Genomic DNA, 22,206 nt, shown 5'->3' on the forward strand with positions numbered 1-22,206 from the left:
ACTGTTTGCAGATGGTGAAGAAAATCACAAAAACAACCTCACAAAAAAAAATCGCTACAGAGCCAGCAACCACAAGGTCGAGATCCGTGAAACAAAATAAGATGAAACAAAAACAACCAACCAGGAGTAGTCCGAGGGGGAAGACGAAGGTACAAAAGTCCACACTCTTTTTAATTTCATGTACACGATCCAGTGATCTAGAAACTTTTTAGTTTCCATGCACAATTTCGTTTTACTTTTTCACAAAGCTTTGAAATATTTTACTGTCCTTTGGTCGAAACAGTAACCATGGTGGATGAAGTCAGTGAATTGTCAAATCTGCAGGTAAATGGGGTGTGAAAACAGAGAAATTCAGATAAAGATTTGATGCATCTTACTTCATTTCTCTGTTTTCACACCCCATTAACCTGCAGATTTCACAAATCACTGACTTCATCCTACCTTTTTTTAGTTTCATGTACATGATCCAGATGTCTAGAAACTTTTTAGTTCCCATGCACAAAGCTTTGGTCAAGATCACTGTCAGTTTTATAACGTCCGTTTTGTAGTTTACTCTTAATAGATAGTTTACTGTCAGTTTTATAGTTTACTCTAAGTTTATTTGTTCCAAAAAAGACAAAGCATACCTTACTGTACAGTAGACATTACATAATGCACTGTCAGTTTTATAGTTTACTGTAAACTGATATGTTTCAAAACAAGCAAAGCATGGCATACTGTACACTATACATTACATAATGCACTGAAAGTTTTATAATTTACTGTAAATTGATTTCTTCCAAAAAACACAAAGCATAGCATATGATAAACAATACATTACAGTAAGCAATGTCAGTTTTATAGTTTACTGACAATTGATTTCTTCCAACACTCACAAAGCATATGATACTGTACACCATACATTACATACTGTCAGTTTTATAGTTTACTGTCGGTTTTTAAATTTACTGTAAACTCCTTTGTTCCCGCAGGAAGCTGAACCAAAAATTGTGAAGAATACAAAAGGAAAGAGGAAAGCATCCCAAGAACCGGAGGGTCCTCAACGGAAACAAAAGAAGCCAACAAAACCTCAAGGAGAGGGAAGTGAACAGGGGGGAAAAGAAATGAAAAATCGACCCGACAAACTGAATAGCAAACTCTCAAAGGCATACAAGTGGTCCCTTCGTAAAATTTGGGACCAAATGAAGAGCACTTATTTTAAGTTGAGTGACAGACAGAAGGAGTTGTTGGATGAGACTCCTTTCAAATACCTGTTGAGAGCCTTCAATGAAAACAAGCTCGATATGGCAAATCCAGTTCGACCCAACAAAGCTATCTTCGAAATCCTCAGCCTTTACAATACAAAGACTGAAAGATTCACACTTGCAGGCAAAGAGCTTCAACTGACAGCAGAGGATGTGGCCCTCATCCTGGGCTTGCCAATGGAGGGGGAAATGGAAGATGTGATACCCAAAACCAAGGTATTAAGGCAACCACAGATTGACTTCTGTATGAAATATTTCGGAGAAATACCTGGTTATGTGACATGTCACTCGGTATCCGAGGCTCTAAACAAAGCCGTAGACGATGTAGATGTGGATGATATGGACATTGTTAAGCTGGTAATCTTATCCCTATCTGCTAATCTACTCTTTGCTTCGAGTACTGGTTACTCCATATCCCCGATCTTCCTCAACTGCTTGGAATCAATGGAAACAATAAAAAAAGTATCGTGGGCAAGAGCAGTGCACGCGTACATGATGGACAGGATCAGTTGGCACCCACACGATCCAATCAAAGCTTCTGGATGCCTAATTGTCCTTCCTGTAAGTATTATTTTCTTCACGACACTTGGTATATTCAGTGACATTTTATTGGTTATGTAATTGTTTTTATCTCTGAGTAGATCTGGTTCTGCGAGCATACTCTATGCTACGATAGAATAAGCAAGGTGAAGGATGAAGTGCCTCGATTGGTGAGATGGTCTCTGCAAGAAATTGATAAGACATTCGACGACAAACTTCAAAATCTTATTGAGGACCAGGTATAATTCTGCATCTAATAGTTGAAACATATAAACTGTAGTAACAAATTTACAGTCTGTGTTTTAATGTATCAACAGGTTTATAATGTGCTGTCAGTGTGGTAATTAAGCGTCAGTTTTCTAATGTCTTGTCAGTTGTCTAATTTTCAGTAAGTTGTGTTACTTTCTGATGTATTTTTTAAAATCTTGCAGGTATATGAAAGAAGAATCTGGCCAGAAAATGATGTTGAAAGTAGAATTTTGTCAGAAGGAGAAAATCCAAAGAGCTTAACCAATTTGTTGAAGAGAATAGAGAACCAAGAAAGAGAAATCTTTCTTTTGAGACAGGAGCTGGCAAAAGCATGCGAGGAAAGAGACTCAGCTTTAAAAGCTTATTCAGATGTGCTGCAATCACAAGATAGAATGGAAACAGCAACATATGAAGGGGGTCCAAGTCAAGAACAGCTAGAACCTGAGGGGGAACAAACTGGGCAAGCAGCAAGGGAGGAAGAACGAGAAGAAAATGTAAGTGAGAGTGATGGGAGGGAAGAGCAGGAGAAAGGACAGGAAAATGTAGAAGTGGAGAAGGAACAAGAAAGAAGTGCAACTGAAAGTGGTGAAACTGATAAACAAGAAGAGGGTCAGGATAAAAGTGAGACAGGAAAGGATGAGGAGAGGAATAAAGAAGGAAGTGAAACTGAAAGTGAGAGTGGAGAAGAAGAAGAAGAGGAGATAGAGAAAAATGAGGGGAACCAGGAAGGTAAGAGTGATAGTGAAAGTGAAAGTAGTGAAGAAGAAGAGGCAGTGAGAGGAGTAGAGAAAAAAGAGGTTAATAAGGCAGGGGAAAGTCAGATAAGTGAGAGTGACAGTGAGAGTAGTGAAGAAGAAGAGACAGTGAGAGTAGTGGAGAAAAGTGAAAGTGAGAGTAGTGAAGAAGAAGAGACAGTGAGAGTAGTGGAGAAAAGTGAAATTACTAAGGCCGGAAAAAGTCAGATAAGTGAGAGTGACACCGACAGTGAGAGTAGTGAAGAAGAACAGATGCAGATAGATGAGGGTAAGAAGGAAAGTGACAGTGAGAGTAGTGAAGAAGAAGAGACAGTGAGAGTAGTGGAGAAAAAAGAGATTAATAAGGCAGGAAAAATTCAGAAAAGTGAGAGTCAGACAGACAGTGATAGTAGTGAAGAAGAACAGATGCAGATAGATGAGGGTAAGAAGGAAACTGAAATAAAAGGAAAAAATGGAGAAGAAAGTAGTGAAAGTGATGAAGACAAGACTGAAAGTGAAGAAGAAACAGTGAAAGACGGTGAAGCAGAAAACAGTGACAGTGAAACAGATGATGATGATGAATCGTCCGAGTCAGAGGATCATGCAAAGAAGCAAAAGCATGCCGGCAAAGGAAAAGGCAATCTCTAATTTTCGATTACAGTCAAACTCATTTCAATCAAAGTTAAATAGTACTAAAGAGTAGTTAAGGATAGGATGTTTCATGACATGTTTAGTGTTAGTGGTTATCGTATTAAAATGGCTTGAACAAAGGTACCTTTATGACATATTAGGTGGTTCCCTTTTAGTCAAGGTTTTTATGAGCTTATGTTTACTTTAACAGAACTTTAATTCATGTTATTCTGCATATCGTTTAACTAAATGTTACTAAACGGGTACCGGGATTGAGAAAACTTATCGGGAACTTTGCCATGCATCCTCAGTTTTTTTTTTACCAGTAAATTTGAGGATAACAATGACATATATTAATTCCCGATTACATAAAAACAGAGAAATACAAAGAGGACGGAGAGGATGAGAGAGATGACCTTGGGGGCAGGGACGTTAATCTATCGAGCGACGATGACTCCTGGCTTCAGAGAATTCATAAAAGAGAGGAAACACTCAAACTACAACAAAAAGATCAATTGTTAAAAGGTAAGATTCGCATATTTTTGTTTCAAATAGATGAAGTTTATGTTATTATAGTGATTATAAAATATTTAACAAACCTAAGCTCTAACATTGTATTAAATAGATGTAGCAAGTGAAGAGAAGGGCAGTACAATCGGCAACAACCAACTTACGCCACCAAGCTTTGATCTGGGAATTGACTGCACACAAATAGTGGTTTGGACACCACCAGAAGAGGGGATCAGCAAACATAATACTTCCGATATTCTGCAGACACCACCTAATTCTGATTTTGCAGATATAATCAAAATGGGCAAAGAGTCAGTCCAGGAAGTGCTAAAGAAAACTGTTTCCCCTCCAAAGAGGGTGGCAAGCAAAGGAGAATCAGGGTCAAAGCCTCTTCAGAACTCTCTTATAAGAAGGGTGAAGCAAAACCCACGTGTGCGGAAAGCGACTTTCAAGGCAGATAAGGGAAAGGAAATTGTGGCTGTGGAACCCATGAATTTGAACAAAGAAGACAAAGAGAGCTTAGGGAACTGGAAAATAGGTGGGCTTTGGCCTTATGTGATTCAGAAAGAAAGACCTCTACTGCTAGAGTTCTGCCAGAAAGGCTGGAAAAAGTAAGTTTCTTGTAAATATTTTAATTTATTACACATTTGAATGTGTCACGTACATTATTGAATGTCTTGTAAATTTTGAAATGTACGGTACAGACTGGAGGTGTGGAAGAAAGATAATGAACACCGTCTAACTGGAAAAGAGTTAGATGATCTAATGATGTATAGGGAGTGCGACTCTCAAATCATCGATTGGTTTGCAGACCACCTCCACAGCAGGCCAGATAACAAAAGCAAAGAGATCATATTCTTGTCAGCCTTGATCTACGTAAGATTGCTTCGAACTTTTTGTATTGTGTTACTGTCAAATATTTCTTAAAATGTATTATTGGTAATTTGCAGACGTTGATCAACCAGAAACGGCACCCCGATACAATAACTGCAAATTTGCAGACCAGAATTAAGGAGCAGTTTATCAAAGGCCATACCTCAGTGTTGTGTGTTCCAATTAACACACCATACACCAATGATGCATACTATGGTTACCACTGGACGCTTCTGGTGTATAGGTTCCATGAAAATGATTGGATACACTATAATTCACTAATCAATGATCGACAGCTCGCTCAAACGTGCAACAAGAATGCAAGGGAGTTTGCAATAGTCCTTGCAGGTGTGTTAAATGAATTGAACTGCGGACGAAAACGACTGAAGAAAAAGATCCCATTTTTAAGGGAAGAAGAATGTCCACAGCAAGGGAAAGAGTAAGTCCCATTCACTTTCAGTTTTATAATGTCCGTTTTGTAGTTTACTGTCAGTTATAGAGTTTACTATAATATGATTTGTTCCAAAACACCCAAAGCATACCTTACTGTACACTAGACATTACAGAATGCACTGTCAATTTTATAGTTTACTGTAAATTGATTTGTTCCAAAACACACAAAGCATAACTTACTGTCCAGTAGACATTACATAATGCACTAGCAGTTTTATAACTTACCGTACTCTAGACATTGAGTTGTTCTCTTCTTTACTTCTTCTAATGGCTACAACTTGGTATAATTGAAAATTTGTTTTTATCCTGCAGACCGGACTGCGGTCTTTTCGTAATGCTGCATCTGGAAAGAATATTCATACACAGTCAAGACTTTCGCATGCCAGACAGTTGCACGCAGCCCGAACAATTTAGCGACAGAGCTAGAAGAATGAGAACGGAGGTGACGTACAAAATTTTAAGGGAGTCACAAAAGGCTTGGAGTAAGATGATGTAAAAAGACAGCTGATAATTGTAAAAAATGTTGTACAAATGTTATTAACTACTGTTGTACTGAAAAATACTTCTGTTTTGTATTATGTTTTGTATTATCAGTTTTATACTTTACTGTCAATGTTTATGTTCAAATGCACATACAACTTACATCACAGGTACAAGGCATTACATAATCTACTGCCAGTTTTCTAATGTACAGTCAATTTTATAATGTACTCCCCGTTTGGTGGTGGACATCAAACTTTTTGAAGGGTAAAAACTTGTACAACTTAGACTCATTCATTATGTACAATTTCGACCAAAGGACACAAGATGTGAAAGGCAAATGCACATACAACTTACATCACAGGTACAAGTCATTACATAATCTACTGCCAGTTTTATAATGTACAGTCAGTTTTATAATGTACTGCCCGTTTGGTGGTGGACATCAAACTTTTTGAAGGGTAAAACTTGTACAACTTAGACTCATTCATTATGTACAATTTCGACCAAAGGACACAAGATGTGAAAGGTACTCAATGCTTAGAAAATATCAAATGCACATACAACTTACATCACAGGTACAAAGGCATTACATAATCTACTGCCAGTTTTATAATATACAGTCAGTTTTATAATGTACTGCCCGTTTGGTGGTGGACATCAAACTTTTTTAAGGGTAAAACTTGTACAACTTAGACTCATTCATTATGTACAATTTCGACCAAAGGACACAAGATGTGAAAGGTACTCAATGCTTAGAAAATATCAAATGCACATACAACTTACATTACAGGTTCTAGGCATTACATAATCTACTGCCAGTTATCTAATGTACAGGCAGTTTTATAATGTACTGCCGTTTGGTGGTGGACATCAAACTTTTTGAAGGGTAAAAACTTGTACAACTTAGACTCATTCATTATGTACAATTTCGACCAAAGGACACAAGATGTGAAAGGTACTCAATGCTTAGAAAATATCAAATGCACATACAACTTACATAACAGGTACAAGGCATTACATAATCTACTTCCAGTTTTACAATGTACAGTCAGTTTTACAATGTACTGCCCGTTTGGTGGTGGACATCAAACTTTTTGAAATGTATTCTACATACAACAGTAGACAACAAAAAGAAACTTACATTTCAAAAGGAAGTGCTAACAAAATACTGGACACTTGAAGAAGTGCTAAACAAAATCATCCACATGAGTGCTAACCCATCACTATATTGGTTCGTTACAAGATGCACGATTATGGGTCGTCAGTTGATTACATCTGCCACACACCCTCTGTCTTTTGGGAAAATACCCGGCACTTTCAATTCGAGTGGTACGAGGTCTACCCGGACGTCGCTTTGTGAGAGGAGGAAGAATCATCGTGTCTGGGTCATATGATTTAGGCTCATCAAACGTAGGTACAGGCTTAACAGGATGACTATACGTCTTACAATAGGCTTCGGTAGTGAAATTGGAATCAAAAAATGAAGAGGCATCGCCACCGTTCATTTTTATACACAGAATCGCATGCTCACATGGTATGCCTTCTACTTGCCACTTGCGACAAGTGCAGGTCCGTAGCGCCAAATCAACTGAATGGGAGGGCATAGACAATACCTCGTATTGAGCTTCACCGGACTGGACGCACGTCCAACTACAAGCCACTTTGTAACGCAGTTGCATTTCTTTATCTACCTTCGGGCATAAGAAAGTAGACCAACTAGATGACTCAACTCGCCTCTCGTTCATCATATTCATGATCTTCATTCGCAGCATATCGAGCATGACTGTTATTGGCATAACTCTCTCGTCTCGGATCCATGAATTGAAGGACTCAGACAAGGAAGAGCAAATTAAACCGTACCTTTTCCCTGGAAAGAAGGCATCTGCCCAATGAACAGGGTCGACTGAGTTCAAAAAAGCTTCAGCTCCAGCCCCACCCATTACACAAATCTCCCCAGTGTATTTGCTAAAGTCCGAGGCAGTAAGTGCACGAGCCGCTTTGAACATCAATGACTGAAAATAATCTGACTTCTTGGCACCATTTCTAACTCGTAAATTCAAGTTGTTCCGCAAATGCCACACGCAGTAGGAGTGGTTGGCCGATGGGAATACATTCCGAACACCATTTAATATACCGTTATGCCTATCAGACATAAAAGTAAGTGATTCACCAATATCTATACACTTCTTCAAGTTCCCAAAAAACCAGAGCCAGTTGTGATCGTTTTCTACATCAACAACAGCATAGGCAAGAATGAAAAAACCTGCGTACAACACAATGATTGAGTATATACATTACTGTTTCTTGTAAATGTAAGCATGTCTCGGGAACTAACTAATGAACAGACAACTATATGGTTTTCTGACAATTACACAATGTACAGGGAACAGTTTCAAGAGAAATAGAATAATTACCGTCGTTTCCATTCTTCGCAACTGCAGCAAGAATACATCCATTATACTTTGTTTTAGCAAACGTACCATCAACAAATATCAGAGGTCTACAATGCTTGTAACCTTCTATGCATGCTCCAAGAGCAATGAAAATTCTTACAAAACGATGCGACTCTTCATCAACTTCCAGATCGATATGACTGTTAGGATTAGATCGTGACAGAGCATCAACATACCAGGAGAGTTTTGCATAGGAATCAGCTTCATCACCAAATCCTATACAAATTGCCGCATTTCGAGCATGATATGAGTAGTAGTAACTCAGTTTAATACCATAATCTTTTTTGAAGGAACTAACAATATCCTTCGTGCTCTTGGTAGGGTTTTCTCTAATGTCTTCTGCAATCAATAAACTAACAGCTTCAGTCGATAGTCGAGGTTTCCGTACACCAGTGATGAAGTCTTCACAGGTGTGAACGGGGTTGTAGGCTTTCAGGATAAACATAGATCTCGACTTAAGAGGAGCAACCGCGTGTATTTTCCACTTTCATTTTGTACTTTTGCAAACACAGGTGACACGATCGCGGTCATTCTTCACAAACACATAATTGTAACCGTGTTTGATTGAGTATCGACTGAGAGCCTGGCGAAATGCAATCACACCGCCAGGAAATTCTTGACCCTCATGGGTGAATACTTCAGGCCAACTCTCAGACCGGAGAGGTTCTCTTCTGACAAGAGCAGTGGAACCATCACCATGGTTAGAAGGCGGGGGTAAGAAGAAATCACTGGGCGACCTACAAAAATACACAAAGTTTAAAACCAGGAACGGAAAAACTAACCTTACATTTAATTGGGAACCAGACATTTTACAACTCCCAGTAAAAAAAGGTATAACACACCAAGTACCGTACCGATTCAACTCTTGTGGAATCATTGAAGTGTATGATCGAGGCACAATTGAAGAATTAGGCATGACAAAAACACATTCCAACCTGCATAAGTTAACGAAATATATAGATATATAGGAAAAGGGAACTGAATAATGTACCGTCAACTATCAAACGACAAGGAAACAGGCGAACGGATCAGGAACTTAAATTTGTACAAAATACTTGACCAATATAATTGAAAATATAAGGAATGAAAATGTACCGATTCATTGCTTCTGTACTCATTGAGGGTGATGATCTTGACAAATTTGAAGCATTCGAAGGGAAGAATTCAAGTTCAAACCTGAATAATTACAGGAATAAGGTGAAGAGGTGAAGGAACATGTACAGAGGTGAAGGACACATGTACAGAAAACTGACCAAGTACAACACACCTTGTATAACTACGTGGGAACTACAACATGTACAACCAACTATAAAGCACAACTGGAATTACATACTGACTAATAAATATACCTATTCATTAAGGGTGGTGATCTTGAAGTACTTGATGGGTAGGGACTGCAGAAATCACGATCTGCTTCACGAATGGAATCTTCATTTGACTGGGACGCCATTTCTTCTCTGCTCATTCTGCATAAGAGACGGTCGGGAACTTTAGAATGTTCTGTAATTTATCAAACCACGAGGGAACTAAATAACGGACAAGGAACGTAATAATGTACACTACAGTTGAACAATAAAAACGAAAGTATAAGGAATGAAAATATACCGATTCATTATGGGTGGTGATCTTGAGATACTTGATGGGTGGAGACTGAAGAATTGACGTTCTGGTTCACGAATGGACTCTTCATTACACTGGGACGACATTTCTTCTCTGTTCATTCTGCACAAGAGAATGTCGGGAACTTTAGAATGTTCCGTAAACTATCCAAAGACGAAGGAATGAAAATATACCGATTCATTAAGGGTGGTGATCTTGAGATACTTGATGGGTGGAGACTGAAGAATTGACGTTCTGGTTCACGAATGGACTCTTCATTTGACTGGGACGACATTTCTTCTCTGTTCATTCTGCATAAGAGAAAGTCGGGAACTTTAGAATGTTCTGTAAACTATCCAACGAAGAGGAAACGGGGTAACGGATAAGGAACGGGAAAATGTACGGTATAGTTGAACAATAAAAACGAAAGTATAAGGAATGAAAATATACCGATTCAAAGTTGACGTGTTAAGATTAGAGATATGCAATCCGACCTGCAAAAGTTAACTAAACGAAAGTACAGACATATTGCAAAACGGGAACTGAACAATGTACGGTAAACTTGGCCACTGTATATAAACATGTACAGAAAACTGACCAAGAACAAACACTATATAACTAAGTAGAAACTACAAAATGTACAATCAACTATAAAACAAAAAGGAAACTGTATACTGACTAGTAAATATACAAATTCATTAAGGGTGGTGTCTTGAAGTACTTGATTGGTGGGCAATGAACTAGTGTTACAGTAAATCATTAGTTTCGAAGGAGTTGTTCAAAGGATCCTAATATTCATCATTTTGGTGACCTCTGTTGGAAGTACATCCATCAACTTGAAATTACTTCATTCAATGCAAGTAGATGAGTTTAAATGTTTTTGTTCTTGTTTAAGGAGTATTCAGGGCATAAACATGAAAGGGACAGTCAAGCAAAACAAATATGAATGAAATGTAGTGTCTAACTGTTTGTCTTTAAAGAGCAGTGGACCAAAAGAAACATTAAATGATAACATTGAAGGCTAAAAGATGAGATTTAAGAACATTAAAATGATAACATTAAATGATACCATTCAAGGCTAGAAGATGAGTTTAAATGCTTTTGTTTTTGTTTTTGTTTTTGTTTTTGTTTTTATTTTTGTTTTTGTTTGGGTCTAAGGAGTATTCATGGCAGAAGATGAGTGAGGCAAAACACTAGAGTTCCCTTCAAGCCAGGAAGATGATGAACATTAAAATCACTAACCTGATGTGGAAGAACAGTAACAGTTGGTCTTTCAAAAGATGATGAGCTTCTGTCTATAAATAGAGCTAGAAACAGTTGATAGATTTTGAGCGGGACAGAAAATTTCAACCCAAAAATTTGGATGAAAAAATGGCGCCATTACAGGAGAGAGAACAGAGGATAGAGAGAGAAAGAAGAAAATAAAGGAGAGATTTGGGCGGGGAGATAAGGGAAGGAAATCAGATTAGAGAGGGAAGGAAATAAAATTGGAGATATTTTCTCCTCATTTAATGCTCCGGATTTGACAATTTCGGCTCATTAATTGCCATGTCAATCGGCCATTAAGGCAGGTAAGGGAGAAGCAGGCAGGGCAAAACGGGAAGGGAATAACCCTTAGAAACAGGAATTGTCAGATGGATCTGACATTTTGGACCTCTCCCGCAATTCGGACATGGGCTGGGGCGGAAGCTAATTTACCGGGCTAATTTTGGTCCTCTCCCTCAAAAATCCTAAATAAAAATGAAGTCTGTACGTTTAGAATCTGAATCAATGCATGTTATTGTATACATGCATGTACCTACTGGGTGCTGGCTGCCGTGTGGGAACAATCAAAAAGTCAGCGTCCATGCTCTGACGCTCACTCCTGTCTCCTCCTAGATTATGTCTACCCAATTCACTACATTATATATCCAGATTGCATTCATTCCATATCTTTTGGAAGATCAGTGATGTAATGAATCAGACTGAATTCATATCATTAAAAACGGCTAATTTTAATTTGACCTCAATTACTGACCAACAAAAGAGAAAAGAAAAAAAAAGGTAGAAAAACAAAGATGGCCCTGGTTCGTATCCAAATCTAGGGGTATAAAGAAAAAAATAGTGGCGGTATTGGTGATGACGAGAGTAAAAAAGAAGAAGAGAGTTTCAATTACCATTTTTATGGTGAACAACGTTATCATGGCCACCGACTGTTTGCCGACAACTTTCTAGCGAGAAAGAGGGAAAGAATAGAGAGCAAACAACTTTTGAAATTGAGAATACTTGACTGTTAATTTTGACTGACGAAAACATATAGCATAATTTTAGGTTGGAACACTGAGCATGTAGGAAGGTTAACTTTCGAGTTGGTTACAAATTGGAAATAAAATTAGAATTAATCCATTAAAAAAACAAACATTTCTTTATCTCAAAAGATCAGGTTGTGTTTGATATCAGGGAAACAATTTCATGGAAATACAAGAGTTTCATGGAAAGTCTTCCAGGGAATTTACTCCGTATAAATAAGAGTTCTTTCGTTTGGTAGTCATTTATTATTTCATGGAATTACGAACTCCGTTATTTGGTTGATGACTAACTTCTACGAATATAATATTCAATTAAGAGTTTTTATTTACTCTTTATGTAGTCTAAATGATATTTTTACTTTTGCAAAAATTACATTTTCATCCTTATGTTGTCTAAATTACATTTTTACCTTTATGTTTTCAAAATTATATTTTTACCCCTATGTTGTAAAATTATGAGTTAATTCCTATATGGCCCCCTACTTTGTGACCAGCTTCTTTTATGGCCCCCTTTTTTTCGTAAATTCAAATATGACCCCCTATTTTCAGGTAAATGTCATTACTGCCCTTCTTAATTCTAAATTTAAAACATTAAAAAAAAAATTATTTCCCCCTCACCTCTCTCTCTCCAACTCACCCATTTCTTCTCCGGCAAGGTGGTCGGCCGGAAAATTTTCCGGCCGGCCACCTTCAAACTTTAAAAAAAAAAAATTTCTCTCTCCTCTCTCTCTCTAAATTTCTTTTTTTTTTTAAATCTCTCCACTCTCTGTTCACGAACAGAGAGCTGTTCGTGAACAGCAACAGTAACTAATTTCCATGGAATTCCTGAAACAACAACAGTGAGAGAACAATTAATCTAATGGTAGTAACTAATCAATTCTTGTAGTGGTACTAATCATTTAATTAATGTAGATTCAACATTTCTCTCTGTATCTCTGGGTAATTGGAAAAAATGGGAAGTAATCAATCATATGTTATTGTATAGTATATAAAAACAGAATAAAGATGAAGTTTTTAAGATCATCTCTGAAACAAGGGATTGACCCAGAATCTAAAAAAAAAACCCTAATTGAGTATAGGAACAAATGATTATTTCAAACAAATCCAACATAATTTTAACCCTATATGAATCAATTGAAAATATATCAAATCTCTAACTTGAATTACCCTATGCATTCTATAAACAAAAACTTAGAGAGAGAGAGAGAGAGAGAGTTATGATTGCCTGGTTTGCTTTTCACTATGATGGGTACTGTTGGATGATGCCTTAGAGAGAGACAGATCCAGAGTTTGAGAAAGAAAGGAGTTTTAGAGAGAGAGAGAGGAGAGATTTAAAAAAAAAATATTTTAGAGAGAGAGAGGAGAGAGATTTTTTTTTTTAGGTTTGAAGGTGGCCGGAAAATTTTCCGGCCAGCCACCTTGCCGGAGAAGAAAGGGGTGAGTTGGAGAGAGAGAGAGAGGGGTGAAGTGGAAATAATTTTTTTTTAAGTTTTAAATTTAGATTAAGAAGGGTAGTAATGACATTTACCTGAAAATAGGGGGCCATATTTGAATTTACGAAAAAAATGGGGCCATAAAGAAAGCTGGTCACAAAGTAGGGGGTCATATAGGAATTAACTCTAAAATTATATAACCTTGTGTCACTTTACTAATTTTAGGGTAAAAATGTCATTTTGATATTATACGAGGATAAAAATGTCATTTGGACAACATAAGGGTAAAATGTCAATTTGGCATTATAAAAGGGTAAGAATGTAATTTTGACTATAAAAATCCAAAATGTCATTTTGACAACTTTGTAAACATGTCATTTGGTAAGAAGGATAAAAATGTCATTTGCCCAATGTATTAGTAAAAATTTATTTTGCTAAAGTTTATGAGTAAAAATGTCATTTTGAACATATATGGAGATAAATATTAAGTTTCAAGTATCCGAATATATTAAAATATTTTGATTTTAATTTTTGACTTTCCACGGAAACTAATTCCGAGGGGGGGGGGAGCAAGGAATTAAAAGTGGATTATTTCATGGAAATAAATTCTCTAGGGAATTAAAGCCATGGAATTACACTTCGTATCAAATGGTGGAAATACCTATTTCCATAGAAATAGGAGATATCAAACACACCCAAAGCTAGATGTTAATATAGGGTCTCAAGTCTCAACATATAATCATTTACTTATAACTAAAATCAAATGGGAATTGCTTAACTAGCTAGGACTGACGAGCAAATTTCGTTTTTGGTCCTCCGGGCCAAGGAGGACACATGGAGGACCAACATAAAGAAGAGCTCATCATCAACCAGTGTCAAGGCTGGTCCTAAGGGACAAGCGAGCAAAGCCTCGCTTCGGTCCCCCAGGGCCAAAAGACCCCCCAGAAAACTATAACAAAATAATAAAGGGGGGCCTAATGTATTTTATTTTTATAAAACAAATTACCAAAATACAGCAAGGAGTCTACGTTAGCTCAATTGATGGATAACATGTTAGAGAGTTTAAACAACCCAACTTCGACTTCATGTCGACGACCGCGATTACTAAACCTCAACATTACCAAATCTCCACCACCACAACCACCATCAAACCAACACTACTACCATAGGTACAAAAAAAAGAAAGAAAAAAATTCTTCAGAGAATCTTTCTAATTTTTTTTTTTCTTCAGAGAATCATTTTCTAATATTGTTTCAAATTAAAATAATTACCGACTCAAACGAGTTCGGAACTCGTTGAACCACTTGATTGGGAGATTGACTAAGGACCAACAAGGCTTTCCCGAACCCGAGCCGATTTCTGAGTAGTTTAATAAGATCGTTCGATTTAGACTGCAAGTTATGACCACAAATTTCATGTTTTAACCTTACATTATGTGCAAGGAAAATGTAGAAAGTTCTGATATACAATTTCTTTTTCTTGTGACATGCTTGTAGGCCACACTTTTAAAACTTGCTTTGGGGTTCCGAAATCTTAGGGTCGGCCATGGCCAGTGTTAGTTCTCAGAAGATACTTTTTAAATCCAAACCACCAAGCAAGTTCGGCCTATAGGCAAAGCGTTTAGATTACTTTTCCAAATTATTACTCGATGAGATCGGAAAGTGGCTTCTCGGAAATATATCATCCAAAATCGCTTTGTTACCTTTTATTCAACTGTTTCTCCTTGTCTTGAATGACTAGATGGAGGGAGTATCTACAAAAATACTTTGACGCTCAAGTTAGTTCAGTGTTCAGGTTAAAAGTTGATGAGAAATTAAAGGTTAAGGATCAAATCCCTTTTCAGGAAAAACTTGTGTTGTTTATATAGGTTTGTATGGCGGTGGTGAATCATCAGCTTAATGAAGGTCATGTGGCATGACCGTTAATCTTTTTTATCACCGTCATGATCGTATCTTGTCGATATGGCACGAGGATATCTAGCGTTATCTAGCATTCCGCGTAATCGACATTTTTTTTAGCATAGCAGAGATCAAGGTGTTGAACTCGCTTCTGCAGACTTCCCGTTTCAGGGCATACGTTGCAGAGATGACTTAGATCCACCTTCTACTGACCTATAGACGTGACGGTTTTTCCTTCGTTTTTATGCCAAGCATTTTCCTCTTTTCGGAATTTCTGATATTATTCTAGTTTTCTCATTTTCACATATCTCATGGACTTTGATCTTTGTCCATGGTGCATGGTAGGATTTTCCTTTCCAATATTCGCCGGACGAGTTTTCACAGCATCTTACTGAATTATAGAAGGAACATATGCTAAGTTGGAGAACCGCGGGAGGGACCTAGATTAACCTAGCTTGTCCTTTCCAGTGGCAGTCTAGCCATGACCGATGCGAAAAAAAAATAAGAAGGGGCATGGGGATGGGTTGACACCATCCATTCTTTGTCAAACAACCTTAACAGTTAACACCATCCATTCTTTGTCAAAAAATAAGATTGTACTAAGCCATGAAATAACTGCTACTAGAAAGGACAAGCTCAACTTAGTCTTAACAGTTAACACCATAGATTCTTTGTCAAACATCTCACGTTGAAATAACAAAAAATCTCTTTCGACTTTCGTTACTTCGAAGATACTTTTTTGGCTCAACAGAATGCCCTAAACCATAACTAATGCTTTAACCGCAAACCATTTAGAAAAATTCAATCTCCATGGTTGAATAGATTAGCAAAATCACAACTAACATTATTGGTTCTTTATACCACAAAACTGATACCCGCCAGTTGGTAATGCAATTTCTGCGTACCTCCATGTAGATGTCCCAGGTTCAATCCACGTCCTACACAATTTCTTGCAATTTTTTATTTGTTTATTTTGGAGCGGAATTCTCTTCAATTCAGGCATCAACTCGCTACGAAGCCCAATCCTTGCGTAGCTCGATACAGAAACCCTTATTCGATTTTAAATTTTAGGGTAGCCGTAACTAACTAATCCTAGTTCCGCTTCCGCCTTAGCCATACTCCACTCTCAAACTAAGTATATTGACCAAATCATTGTTGTCTTCACCAAAGGATTGCTTAAATCACATGATTGAGTTTTGTGCCCTAAGCTTTCACTATGTGATTCCGACGTTGGGCTTGGGGAGGGGGTAAAGATACACGAATCACTCACTTGATTATAACATACATTTTTAATTTGGATTTTGGATTCACGCATACGTTTGCATTTCCTTGTTTTCTTTATTTTGTTACTATTGATATTACCATATATGGTAATTCTAAATAGCATAGGTTGCAATTATTCGGCCTTATTCTTATTTGATTGTAAATATATGTCGTGGTTCATATTCAAGCAACACAGAGAATTCGTTCATTCTCAATAATTTCTTAATTACATAGTTATCACAAATTTAATATTTTATTGATTTGCAATTAAAAGAGAATAGATTAATCAAAATCAGAGAACACAAATCTGTCAATTCAATAATATATCATAAAGAATTAGTACAAAATAACATCTTAAACTTGCATCTCAACAAGAACGACACGAAGAACAATTAATGATTCAGGGGCTCTTTTTTACTCTTCAGCTCCTTGTGCCCATTTAGAAATTCATTAAATTAATATATTTAGTAATCTATCGATGATTTAAGGTTTACGAATAGGTTACAATGATTTACAAGTCATTCACAAATGTTTTGCAGTAGTTTATAAATAGTTTGCTACGGGTTGATTTTATAAATATTTGATTTTCTTAGATAGTATCTAGATGTTTAACCAAACAAAATACAAATATGTGGATAATCAAACAAAACATAACTTGTCAAGGAAATATATAATTTTAAATTTAAAACTAATAATTTATAGTTGAAATAGAATTAGAATTTGGCACACATACATCACACGTACAAATTTGAGGTGGTAACCCAAAATTTCAGAAGTTCCGGAAATGAGACGAGAACCCCCATTGGATTTGCTCCAACAAATACTACAGATGGCAATAGTAGTCGGCCCATAGATATTTTTCAAATTATTATAAACTTTATTAAAAGAAACGTAGAGAACTGAAAATGAGAGTTGTTTAAATTAAAAAAATTGTGTTGTCATCTCAATGAGAAAATTTGACAATGATCCTACGCAGCAAGAATTATTATATATTAAAATGATATTCTCTTATTTTTTCTGGTTCATGCAAATTATGGAATCCCATACCCTCTCCTTCAAATCATTATGGTTCGACAAATATAATTGAGTTTACTCGACAATAGCCCAACATCATTTATCTTAATTTATTCCTTTTCTGATATTAATTTTTATTTTTTAGGTCCACTATGTCCAACAATAATAACTATATAATATAATAATAATAATAATAACAACATAATATATACTATTAATTTGTTACAATAATTTATTTATGTCCATTATGTTATGAGTCATGAAAGTCGGTATTTACAAAAAAAATATTTATTTTAGAACTTACAAATTTGTGAGATTTCATTAATTTGTTATTTAGTCCACTATTCATTGATACAGTGGTTGGAGACTTCCTCTTAAGTATATGAGATTTTGAGATCAAGTCTCGGTAGAAACAGTTTATCATCAAGATTTATTACATGTAATTTAGATAATAGATAAAGTAGAGGTAAGAATAGATGGGTTTTCAAGCTTCTTAGGACAGTCCTAGGAACTTTTAGACTTTTAGGACCCAAGATATCTTGATTGACGTGTAAAGTGTTTATCCAACTTCATGATGTATCAATATCAATGAAATTTACTCTCTTAGACTCCGTTCTAAAAAAAACATATATATTCCATTTGGGAAGTTGATAAATAATTCCAAAACTGGTACACATAGAGATAGACTCTCTAACACAAGAACTATAAATAGGTATGCATAGTTCGTCACGGAGTGTAGTAGAATCAAGGGAGCGGTTAATAACACCCGTTCAAAGTGTTGTAGGCCCATGAATTACTCACAAATTGTGAGAGGTCTCACGTGTAATTCGGGGACCTAGCACTTTGAACAGGTGCTATTAACCCCTCCTAGACTCAATCATGGGACATTATGTGAGATTGTTGTAATTCCACATACTCCTAAATAATACATATGAGTTGAGTTTCTGTGTGAGATTAGACATCCTATTATTGGCTAAGTCACATGAACAAAAGGAGAAGACAATTATTTCTAGTCCATCAATCAAAGTATTTGTAGTACAAATCGCTATCTGTCAAAAACTCCAAAATCATTTAAAGTGTATGGGTCCCAAGCTGAGGGACCACTTGGTTGAGACTTGCAGTTGGCCATTAGTCTGTCTGTCTTGTTCATCTAACGTTTAGCAATGCCAATCCATCATTCTCAACAATAAATAATTCATATTTTATGAATGATATGTACATTTGAGGGATTATTTAAATTGACTTTTACATTTGATTATGTCAAAGTATATTCCAAATATTTTATACAATATAAAAAAAATATACATAACCAAAACATATTCATGGTGTGCTTGGATGAAGATATCACCAATATGTGGATTCATTAGTCATTCTAATTCATGATTTCATGAATTCATGAACCAAAGGATTTTCCTTGGTTTGTTTGGTAACCGGTGAAAATTTTAAAATTCATAGTTATTTGAATTTTTTAAAACGCATCTATAAAATTATTATTTTTAACTATTATAGTATTTTTTTTTTTTTGCGGTAGTCGTTTTTAAGGTCGAAATCTGCTTTACCGAAAAGTGTTTTCACGCAAATCGTTTTTAATTTCAAGAAAATCGTTTTTCCTGAATCTTTTTTTAACTCTTTCACGTGAACTATTTCCCTCGCGAAAACCGTTTTTTTTCACGCATATAGTTTTTCCACGAAAATTGTTTTTTCACGAAAATCGTTTTTTCACGAAAATCATTTTTTTTTTAAATCTGAGAAAAACGATTTTCGTGAAAAGCGTTTTTTAAAAAATCAGGTAGAAAAAGTTTCTAAGAAAACGATTTCAGATAAAAAAAATTTGGAGAAAGAGAGTTTTTCAAGAAAACGATTTTTGAAAAAAAAATATTTTCGTGTAAAAAGAAAATCGAGAAAAAAAAAATTGGAGAAAGAGAGTTTTTAAAGAAATATGTTCTTTCGGTAATTTTAATTTTGAAATTGGATTTAATAATCAAAATCTTAGCAAACCGTGGGGTAGGGTGCGATTTTTGTCCAATACAAATTTTGCACTTAAGAATTTGTAGGGTTAAAGAGTCATGGAATTTTTGGTAGCTAAAGAGACCAAAGAATCTTGATTCCTACTAAATTCTACTTTTAATGGGAATCCTACCAAGGAATCCTGCAACCAAATGCAACATGAAAGGAATTAAAGTAAGTACCACAAATGTCTTAAAAAATTTCATATATCTTACAAATTTTGAGAGATTATTTTTTTTAATTGTCTTTTACATTTGATTATCTTCAATACATTCGAAAACATTCCAGGCAATACAAAAATACAACACGAAAACAAATTGAAAGAAAATATAGATAATCAACGGTACCTTCGTAATTGTATTTTACAATTTAGAAGATGTTTGTACACTTTAAAGAGTATAATGTTAACTAGTACGAGTAAACTTCTAGAATAATTGACCTTTCAGCGGAAAAATTGTGTGAGAACAATTAGAAATTTGAAAGAAAGAGCAAAATTAGAGAGATAAGAGAGATTTTTAAAGAAGAATTATTATAGTAGATAACATATTTCTAATTTTTTAGAAAACAATCACGAAACGTCATTATTTAATGGATGATACATTAGTGATATAAATTAAAGTGTACTCTATTTTTATATTTCTATTTCCTTAGTGTTCGGGAGTCTGAAACGCAAACCTACAAGTTATTTACTTTTTACAGGAGATCTCGACCTTATTTTCTAAAAGTCATTTAGTCTTTGGTCCAAGTTATTTTTCTTTTTTTACGAAAGTTTTTATATGATCTTTATGCTTTATTGTTCAAAGTTACAAAAAATCATCCTTTAACAAAATTCAATATTTTCCTTGCACGATTTTTCTTCGTGTAAAAAATATTTGTATCTTCCAAACTCCCTTCGACTGTGGTAATGATATTGTTTACATTTTTTTTTAGAATTTTTGGGTGTATGGCCCAAAAAATAGGCCCTAATAGGACTTTTAGTCCTCTCTAATCCCATAAAGGGTATAAAAACCAAAATAATATTACAAATAGATATCTGGTCTATTTGGTTCAATCTAGAGAGAAAACACAAATCCCGAGAATAACTATTAAATATTAATACCTAGACTAACCTTTCTTAAATATAAAAACAGTTATAAGATCAAAATCACCAAATATATTTTCCATTTTTATCTCCCTGTTTCTCTCTCCAATCACGTTTTTATATTAAGAAACCGTGATCTTCATTAGCTTTCTATAACCGAAACCTTCTGGTTTTGTCTCTCTCTCTACATCTTAACCGAAACCTTCTGGTTTTTTTTTTTTTCTCTCTCTCTCTCTACATCTTAATCGAAAAATCCTCCATTAAATCAGAAACCTTGTTTCATATTCATTTGAGTTGCTGAAATCATCTTCATCATTGTTAATCAGGTAAAACAAAAATCAATTTAAAAGTTTTCTGATCCTGTTTCAGTTTATTATAGTTGATTCTCTCTCTCTCTCTACATCTTAATCGACTGAAAATCTTCCATTAAAACAGAAAACTTGTTTCATATTCATTGGAGCTTCTGAAAATCATCTTCTTAATTGTTAATCAGGTAAACAAAATTCTTCTTTACTGATTCTGTTTCAAATCGAGTATGTTATTATTGTCTTTCTCTCTCTCTTAAAGTTTCATTAATGTTTTTGATATTGATGAGATAATCCTTCATTACTGATTCCTACAAATCGAGTATACTTATTGTTGCAATCAATCATCATATCAGATAACTTTAGATTTGCAATTTAAGCCTAATGATATTCACACTTTTTCTTCAGATCTGGTTTTCAATCTGTACGGATTTATGAAACGTGCGTTTTTCGTACGGTTCCTCATAACAGAATTAACAGTACATGTACTTTACCATAAATTATCATACTTTACAGTAAACTATGCAAACATCTCCCGTACGAGGTTTTTCAAAATGAGAACATGATATATATGTATTTTCTAACAAATTATATATACTTTATCAGGAATATCATGAAAATTATATTATTGTCCATAAATTATGCGTAATTTATAGAACATTATGTATGTTTTAATCTCAAAACAGTACTCGTTTCATTATTAGAATAACTTCGCTTTATTTATGCAAATCTAGTGTACTTTGAAATAAATTATATATAATTTACATAAACGTTCATGTCATTTATTGTAAAAAATATGCTTTTCTATAAAATTTATATGTATTAATCTCTCTCCATTTGTTATCACAGATGGAGTTTCAAGTAGAATCATCAAATCAAAAAAAGCAAATCACACTGAAATCAGAGGGGTTGGATAAGATATTTACAGATGGAGTTTCAGGCAATATAGAATCAACAAAGGGCATGATTTCAAATTCTTAAAAAATGATTTGAACCGTGTTACTGATGTGTGTCATGTTGAAGATAGCAAATGAAGCGTGCATGTGGGCACCATTGAAATGCGAATCTATGTTCATAACTGATTTTATTTCTTCGGTTACCGCATCTACTATGTACTTCCGGTTCTATTTTTGACAATCTAATGAATAA

The 22,206-nt window shown here is 35.3% G+C and overlaps 3 protein-coding genes and 2 long non-coding RNA genes across 5 annotated transcripts; 3 read left to right on the forward strand and 2 right to left on the reverse strand.

The window, feature by feature from the left end:
• The first annotated feature begins 1,170 nt into the window (after positions 1 to 1,170).
• LOC147536787 (uncharacterized) lies at positions 1,171 to 3,532 on the forward strand. Its single transcript, XM_086642561.1, has 3 exons — positions 1,171 to 1,805; positions 1,886 to 2,023; positions 2,216 to 3,532. Exons 1-3 carry the CDS (start codon positions 1,182 to 1,184, stop codon positions 3,413 to 3,415), a joined length of 1,962 nt encoding a protein of 653 aa, XP_086498687.1. The 5' UTR covers positions 1,171 to 1,181; the 3' UTR covers positions 3,416 to 3,532.
• A 675-nt stretch (positions 3,533 to 4,207) lies between these two features.
• Positions 4,208 to 5,729, forward strand: LOC147536788 (uncharacterized). The gene is made up of 4 exons (XM_086644447.1): positions 4,208 to 4,518; positions 4,612 to 4,783; positions 4,858 to 5,219; positions 5,546 to 5,729. The coding sequence occupies exons 1-4, from the start codon at positions 4,208 to 4,210 to the stop codon at positions 5,727 to 5,729; spliced, it is 1,029 nt and encodes a 342-aa protein (XP_086500573.1).
• A 1,210-nt stretch (positions 5,730 to 6,939) lies between these two features.
• Positions 6,940 to 9,619, reverse strand: LOC147536789 (uncharacterized). Its single transcript, XM_086639940.1, has 6 exons — positions 9,519 to 9,619; positions 9,265 to 9,345; positions 9,024 to 9,104; positions 8,668 to 8,906; positions 8,131 to 8,571; positions 6,940 to 7,979 (listed from the first exon to the last, which is right to left on the reverse strand). The coding sequence occupies exons 1-6, from the start codon at positions 9,617 to 9,619 to the stop codon at positions 6,940 to 6,942; spliced, it is 1,983 nt and encodes a 660-aa protein (XP_086496066.1).
• Positions 9,620 to 9,791: 172 nt separating this feature from the next.
• On the reverse strand, positions 9,792 to 10,273 carry LOC147536790 (uncharacterized). Its single transcript, XR_015224905.1, has 3 exons — positions 10,219 to 10,273; positions 9,963 to 10,079; positions 9,792 to 9,891 (listed from the first exon to the last, which is right to left on the reverse strand). It is a non-coding gene; the product is annotated as an uncharacterized LOC147536790 (long non-coding RNA).
• A 10,667-nt stretch (positions 10,274 to 20,940) lies between these two features.
• On the forward strand, positions 20,941 to 22,173 carry LOC147536791 (uncharacterized). The gene is made up of 3 exons (XR_015224958.1): positions 20,941 to 21,078; positions 21,188 to 21,245; positions 21,907 to 22,173. It is a non-coding gene; the product is annotated as an uncharacterized LOC147536791 (long non-coding RNA).
• Positions 22,174 to 22,206: the final 33 nt, after the last annotated feature.

This window comes from Eschscholzia californica, unplaced genomic scaffold, assembly GCF_041429995.1.
Source record: "Eschscholzia californica isolate CP2 unplaced genomic scaffold, dmEscCali1.0.p SCAF_5, whole genome shotgun sequence".
Lineage (NCBI taxonomy): Eukaryota > Viridiplantae > Streptophyta > Magnoliopsida > Ranunculales > Papaveraceae > Eschscholzia > Eschscholzia californica.